This window comes from Chrysochloris asiatica, unplaced genomic scaffold, assembly GCF_000296735.1.
Source record: "Chrysochloris asiatica unplaced genomic scaffold, ChrAsi1.0 scaffold00101, whole genome shotgun sequence".
NCBI classification, from domain to species: Eukaryota; Metazoa; Chordata; class Mammalia; order Afrosoricida; family Chrysochloridae; genus Chrysochloris; species Chrysochloris asiatica.
The window spans coordinates 11,472,330-11,480,174 of record NW_006408619.1 but is presented as its reverse complement, the minus strand read 5'-3'; the positions used below and the strand labels follow the sequence as shown (position 1 = coordinate 11,480,174).

Genomic DNA, 7,845 nt, shown 5'->3' with positions numbered 1-7,845 from the left:
GGAGGGTCAGAGAAAAAGAGGAAGACCCCCAGCGAGATGGATTGGCAAAGTGGCAGCATCGATGGACTCAAGTGTGGTAAGAATTGTGAGGTTGGCCCAGGACTGGGCAGTGTTATGTTCTGTTGTGCATAGGGTCGCTATGGGTCGGTACCATCTCGAGGGCACAACAACAGGGAACATAATCCTGTTCCCAGAATTTGGTGTTGTGGAGTGCCATTCAGTTCTGACTCATAGTGACCCTGTGTAGGGTTTCTGAGGAGCAGCTAGTGGGTTTGGACTGCCAACCATGTGCTTACCGGTCAAGTGCTGATCCTACAGTGCCACACCACACCAGGGCTCCAATGCATTAATTGGCTAATATATCCCAGCTCTCTTTGACGAAGATGGTAAACCTCTGCAACTCTTCTAAGGAGGCCTGGAGAATCGGTTGATGCTACAGTGGAAAGGGCTTATGAAATGCAGGGTTTTGGATGTGTGGACTCCAAATCACTTCACCCTGGCTCCCTGCAGGGAGTAGCATCTATTGCCAGCTGAATAGCTTCTATGGCCTCCTACCAGGCCAGGGTCTAACTCTGTAACTAGGATTCATCTAAAGCAGTCCTTTGAAGAGCAAGCTTTATCTGATTGGCCAAACTTTTGTATTGTAGGGCTTGTTCCCAGAAAGAGATTTCAAGGTGCGCCATGGAGGATTTTCAGACAAACCTATCTTTGATCTAAAGCATGTGCCAAAGACCAGGTATGGTTCAGCTCTGTATCCCAGACCTTCCATTCAGGAAGGGGTGGGGTCGGTGACTGGAAATGTTCAGGGATCTCTTGTGTTATCAATAGTACCCACACACGGGGCACATGTGACTACCCATGGGAACACACACAGATTTTTGGAATACAGAGAAATCGTTGCGATCCTTAACAGCCCTTTTGACTGGAATTGCTACAAGGAATAGACAGAGACTAGACAGATGTGCTTCATTTCTTAGAGAGCTGATGCAGATGGTTGGTGATAGCGTATTTGGGGGAAGCTTGAGAGTTTCTGGGTCAGGGTTCTGACTTGATACCGAGTGTCTTCTCTAGGTGAGCATCATGACACCTGTTCCCTGGGTCAGTCAGTCCCAGCTTTCTCTGGACTCGAAGCTGTGGGCCTGTCCCTGAAGCAGACTGAGTCTGGCCTAGTCTGTTAGATATGTGTGGGTGATCCTTTGGAGTGGTGAGATGCCCTGATGTGGGTTCCGTGCAGGCATCCCAGGCTGAGAAGGCTAGAGAGGGGAATGCTGGCGGGTATGGGGCGGGGTGAGCTCTTTATGATCTGGACTAAAATTCCCTATCCATTTTGAGTAGGTTACTGGTGACCAGTGGGCTTCCAGCTTGTTCCTTGCAGGTGTGGCAGGTCGCAGAGGAAAGTGGTGAGTGGATTTGACTTGGTGGCCCCTGAAGAACTGCTATTAAATATAAAATCCCCCTTAGCTGACAGTGAGGAGCGGTCAGTCTTATTTCACGATGACAGAAGAGCGATAGATCTTTGAAGGTTTTTGCTTGACTCCTCCTGCCCTCCCCTCACCTCCATCAGTAGGTGACAAATCTCCTACTGAGGACCATCCTTTGGCTTTGAGCAGCAGGTCCGAGAGGATCTGTTCCAGGCTTCTCAGTCTGGAAAGGCAAGAGGGGAAGCTACTAAAGTGTGACCCTGGAGAGTCAGGCGAGCACCGTGGGGCCGCTGTGAACTGAAGCCTGACTGGCTTCTTCAAGCCAAGCCGGGGTGCTGGGGTCCTGAGCGTCTGTGTGGTGTCTGCTGTGAGCCCCGGAGTCTCCTCCTAACAGAGGCATATGAATTCAGCCCCTGGGAAGGAGCACTTCTGTTCTCTTAGTCTGCCGGCTTCTGTGCTCCAGGGGCCTCTGCACTCTAGCCCATCCTAGACCTGCCCCTTTGTGCCCTCCTTGCCTGTGAAATGCCTTGAGGGAGATTCTGCCAGGCCTGCATCATTCGAACTTTCACTTATCTCTTAGAATTCCATTTTCTTCAGAGGATTTGGAAACCAAATAATAAATGCCGTCCTGGAGCAAAGAAAATACTAACTGGAAAATACAAGTCTCTCCAAATCATTTCTATTGGAAATTGCTCGTTCTGAGCTGTTGTAAAGGTTCCCAGTAAGAGAAGCCTCAAAACGTAGAGCAGACGGATGAGAATCTGCCTGCTAAGGCAGGCTAAGACAAGCAAATTAAAATTGGTTGTCCTTGAAACCAAGTTGATTTTTCTTCCATTCAGTATAAAAAAAGTTGTGGTCTTTCTTGCCTGGTTTGCATTTTAACACAATGACATTTTTTGTTGTAACTTCTACCTGCTAGGCTTCAGCAAATGGCTTGGGGTCAATATATATATTCTGAAGAAATAATACTGCCATTTGAACTGCAGTATTTGGTGGTTGAAACCCACCAGCCGCTCCTTGGAAACCCTATAGAGGGTTGTCGCTATGAGTCGGAATCGACTCAATGTTACTTCACAACAACAACCATAGGGTTTCCAAGGTTGTGAGCTGTTACAGAGGCAATGAGTCTGACAGTTTCAGAAATGTAAATACAGCACAGTCTTTGTGTCTCAACTTCCTCTCTTGCCACCTGTCAGCTCCCTTTTCTCTTTGGCCTAAATGCAAGGCCAAAGATGGCTGGCAGGTCTTCACCATGGAACATTTCAAACCTTTGTCACATTCTGATGTTAGCTTCCTCCTTTCTGCCCAGATGTCATTAAAGCTATCAGCACCATTGATGTACCTGAGGAGGAGGGGAGTTTCTGGCCGAGGGTGGCTGTTTTCTCCTTGATGACCCCTGGAGTCCTCCATGGGACAAGGCTCAGAAGTCTGAGGATTACTGATCTGGAGTCCCAGAAGACCACATACACCTCAGGTATTTGGCCGGATGCCTGACTGGCTCCTCCAGCCAGCGAATGCTTCCAGCCCAACCCAGCCACGTTCTGCACCTACTTCAGTCCTTTGCATCAGATGGCTGGGGAACAGGATGAAGAAGAGGTCATCTCTGGCCCCCAGGGCTCCCATTCTGAGGTGGACAGGCTGTCCCAGAGACCAGCACTCACCCAGCTGAGTGAAAACTGTTGAGATGAGAGGGGAGAAGCATTTCTTTTGGCCTGGGCCTGTATGGAAAACTTCCCAGGGAAAAGGACTGACTGGCTAGCCCTGCCACACTTCAGTCCCACCTGGGCTTCAGGTCTGTTCTCTGCTTTTCCGTCTTCAGGTGTTGGTGACAGTGAGGTGCTGAGTAGCTTGCAGGTCCTCAGCGCAGACACCTTTGCCTTCTGCTGCACCTCAGGCCGCCTGGGGCTTGTTGACATTCGCCAGAAGTGGGCACCATCTGAGAAGCTCAGCCCCAGCGCTGGGTCGGGTGGAGGGAGGTGGTGTGCTGAAGTCAAGGGCGGGGGCCAGAACCCTGGGCCCAGCATTGCCAGCCTTAGCTCAAATGGCCAGCTTTGTCTCCTCGACTCCCGAGATCTCTACCACCCTGTGAGCTCAGTCCAGTGCTCCGTGTCCACGCCTAGCCTTGACCCAGAGCTGCTGCGAGTGACTTGGGCCCCAGTCCTGGACAACTGCTTAGCCATTTCAGGTACTGCTGAGTTGAGTTTTCCCCTGATATTGGATCTCGGTTTTAGGGACTACAGGGAATTTAGGAATAATCCAGATCGATTAATGCCACGTCATGGGGTGGAGTGGTAGCCAAAGAGAACTTTTTCTTCACTCACAGAGATCACCTCGTCCAAGGACAAATCCGGCCAGCCCTTCCCTAGCCCTGACTGTCGTAAATGTTGGCAGCAGGCCTTTCCTACTTACCAAACTCCTACAGGTGTTTAGTCAAGAGGTTGGTCAGGAAGCCCCTGGATAGGACTATACCAGGAAAAGGTGGGTTTTCCAAGGGTGCATCTAAAACCTTCCTTTGTTTTTAAATTGTGGCAAGTTAGTTCCTGAGCTGGTCTGGTGGTCTCTAGTTGAATGAGGGCATCTGCATGCTAGTGGGAAGGATCGCTGAGAGTGAGGAGTTGACAGAATAGTAGAGAGCCATTGATAGTGGAGAGCCATTGATAGTGAGGGATCCCCAAGGGCAGAGGAGGAGAACCAGAGCTCAGGCAGTGGGATTGACTCTTGGTCACAGGAAGACAACAGACAGATCGATGGGGGACCACGATGGACTGGACTTCTGTTTCTCCCATCTGGGAGGTGGAGAAATGGGGCCAAAGGAGAAGGTCTAAAATGTCATGTAAACCTCAGTCTCCTATGGGAAATCACAGCAGAGAAATGCCATGGTGATGCAGTGGGTAAGCACCAAGTTGCTCACTGAAAACTTGGCTGTTCGAACCCACCAGCCCTCTGCGGCATGGTGCTGCAGTTGCTTCTGTCGAGATTTACAGCCTTGGACCCTATGGGGCAGTTCTGCTTTGTCCTGTATGGTCACTAGAAGTTGGAATTCAACCAGACCACAGTGGGGATTTGGTTTACTTTATACAACTGTTTGAGGATTGAAAGAAATCCTGCATGCCCAGGATTAGTTTCAGGCTTGGCACGTACAGCAGGTGTTTGCTGTTCCTATAACATCGACAAGTGCCCAGTGGAATGACTAGTTGTCAATATTGAGGGCAGCTGTTGCATGTCCTTCCTTTGGCCTTTCTATTAGATTCCTCACCTTAGAGTCCATTTTGTTACTGTGAACAAAATTAGAGAAGTTCTTGGAGGAATTTTATCTCAGTTCTCGCTTTTCTGTGTTCTTCCTCAGGTTTTGATGGAACAGTGCAGGTCTATGATGTCACATCTTGGGATCGAGTGGAGAGCCAAGTAGAACCTCTCTTCATTCACAGAGGTCACATCTTTCTCAATGCAAATGAGCAGGACACTATTCCACTGGTGACCACCCACATCTGGCACCCCTGCAAAGCCAGGACTTTGTTGTCAGCAGCAGATGATGCTTCTCTGCATGTGTGGGACTGGGTGGAGCTCAGGGGCTCCTGCTAACTCCAGCATCTTCACCCAGGTCCCTAGGAAGACGAGGCGCTGCTCTAGTAGTGAAGGTACAGGTAGGACTCAGTCGCAGATGGCTCGCTTACTTTAGGCAAGTCAGCCAGCCTCTCTGAAGCCCAGTTTCCTTACCTGTAAAATGGGGAAAGTAGTAAGTACCTTGTAGGTTGTTGGGAGAGGTAGAAATCATGTTTTCAAAAGTCCCTCACTGAAAATTGGATGTTCCATTACAGGCTATTTCATTCCCACTTATGGGAGTTTTGAAACATAGAGATCATTCTTACCTAGTTAGCCCTTGACTAACTCATCAGTGTGTCTTCTTGTTTGTAATGATATGCCCCAATACTGGTTGATGTCACTCTTAAAAAGATTTATTTCACTTAATTTTTGTGAGTATTTCACTTAATATGTTGTGAGTAGAGAAACATGTCCATATTAAAAGCATGTTGTATTACATATAAATCCCTTTTTACAGATCTATAATGGTCAGACTAGATAATTGCAGGAATAGTTTTCTGAACCACAGTGTGCAGTAAGGTTCTCCATGGTAACTCACAGTGTAAACATCTAAGCGTACACTCCATGTGGCAGTCCATTCGTGGGTTGATGGACACTTGGTGGTTGGGCTGCTATGAGTAGTGCTGCAGTAAGCATCAGTGTACAAGGACAGGCAGACCTTGGAGACATTGCAAGTTCGGTTCCAGACCACCACATTAAAGCAAGTCTCATGACTGTCTTAGCTTCTCAGTGGAGATAAAAGTTATGTTTACACTCACCTGTCGTCTCTGAAGTGTGCAGCAGCGCTGTGGAAAAGTTTGAAATACTGTGAGAATTACCAAATGTGGCAGAGAGACACGAAGTGAGCACACGCTATTGTACATGCTGTTTATTGATTGAAGCGGGGTTGCCACAAACCTTCACTTTGTAAATAACACAGCAGCTGCGAAGCACAATAAAGCGAACTTTACTTGTATCTGAGTCTGTTTCCAAGTCTTTGGAATATATATATATTCCTAGGAGTAGAATTGCTGTGGCTCTGTAGGAGAAGCACTGGACTGTGAACCACAAGGTTAGCGGTTCCAGCCCACCAGCCACTCTACGGGAGAATGGTGAGACTTTCTGCTCCCACAGAGATTTATAGCCTTGGTCAGAAGGGACTCCACTGTCCTTAGCAATGACAACAACATGGTAGTCCTGTTAGACTCTGAGGAACCACCAAAAGGCTTTCCTAGCGCCTGCACCATTTTGCATTCCCACCAAGCATTAGATGAAGCTTCCAGTACCTCCACAGCCTCACTAACATGTATTTTCTGGGTTTCGGATACTAACCATCCTTGTGGGTATGAAGTAGCATCTCATACGGTTCTTTCATGAGAGCTTGAGATGCACGTCATGGAACTCCAGTCCAGCAGGGAGGACTAAAGAGCTGCAGTCAGTGCCAAGGCCTGCGCCACCTCGTGTAGGCTGGGTTTCTAGGGAGGAGGAGCACGAGCTGTGCCCCGGGAGCCTGGTGTACATCTCTGAGATGGAAAGGCAGGAGGTGGCACAGGCCTGACACACTGAACACTCAATGCATACAGCTGTGATTCTCACCAGCAGCTCCTAACTGGAGGGCTGACGTCGCCGTGTTGAAGATACTAGATTACTGGGAGGTGGGGCAGTGGGAACTGGAGCGAGGTTACCAGAAGCAGATGCGTGGGATCTGGGGAGGATCAGCTGGGCAGCCTGGTTATGTTCACCACTGACCATGGTGTTTGCCAAGTTCCTACCAGAGCTCTGCCCTAAGGCCTAGAGTCTAATAAATTCAGAGAAAGCACCTCATCCTCTGACCAGTCCACCCACAGAATTCACATGGAATTAACATCATTCATGTATGAATATCATTGCCTTAGCTTTGGCTGGTAGCATTAGTGCCCTGAAATCAGACTCTAGTGTTTGCTGCCATCTGTACTGGGGACTACAACCAGTGTTTATGCTATGAGTTTTCTTCTCTATAAAAATTTTTCAGTGAATAATCTAATTGCCCAAATCTGTCATCTATAACTGCTGTTGTTATAAGTGAATTTCACGCAGTCCCAGTTGGAGCTTTCATCATTTTTGTCTTGAAGAGAATTTCAAGTACATTGTTTATAAAAGTCCCTTTGCTTGAGTGTGTTTGAAAGCAGATTACAAATCCCCAGCTAGCCCAGAGGGGGAGCTTGCCTGGAGTGTCCTTAATGATTTACATCTACGGGTTGGCGTGCTGGTGGCTCTGACAGGACTGTGTGGTTACAAGTCATACCTTAGCCCCATGTAGCTGGGTGGTCACAGTCTCAGGATCGGTTCTGTACTCCTTAACCTGCAATTATGTATTCCAGTCGTGGTCTCGTCGACACCCCCCGTTTATGTAGGCTGCCTAGACAGTGGTGAACTGATCTGCCACCAGTCACGACTTGGTGATGATTTCCATTGTGTAATTAACCCACGTTCATAAATTTATCTGGATTCCATCTTGGCGTCATGCTGAGGGTTTCCCTCAGTCTGGGATGACTGTCCTTAGTCTTGTCTTTGTCCTGTTTAAAATATGATAAAACCCACTGCGGTGAGTCAATTCCAACTCCTCAAGACCCTGTAGGACAGAGCAGACCTGCTTCAGAGGGTGTCTGAGGCTGAAAATATGCATGGGAGTACACAGCCTCATCTTGCTCCCTGGGATCAGCTGGAGGGTTTAGACTGCTGACCAATGCTTAACCCACAGCACTATCAGGGCTCCTGAGGTATGATAAGGCGATCTCGATTGTGGCGCTGGGGGAGCTCTGGTAGTGGTTATGAAATGGGCTGCTAATCTCAAGGTCAGCAG

The 7,845-nt window shown here is 48.5% G+C and overlaps 1 protein-coding gene across 1 annotated transcript in view; it reads left to right on the top strand.

Annotated features, from left to right (window-relative positions):
* WDR73 (WD repeat domain 73) overlaps positions 1-5,003 on the top strand; it is an 8,728-nt gene extending 3,725 nt beyond the window's left edge. The window contains exons 4-8 of the mRNA XM_006867182.1: positions 648-736; positions 1,336-1,400; positions 2,731-2,895; positions 3,241-3,606; positions 4,768-5,003. Of these exons, the coding sequence (XP_006867244.1) occupies positions 648-736; positions 1,336-1,400; positions 2,731-2,895; positions 3,241-3,606; positions 4,768-5,003 (921 nt within the window). The remainder of the gene's footprint in view (positions 1-647; positions 737-1,335; positions 1,401-2,730; positions 2,896-3,240; positions 3,607-4,767) is intronic.
* Positions 5,004-7,845: the final 2,842 nt, after the last annotated feature.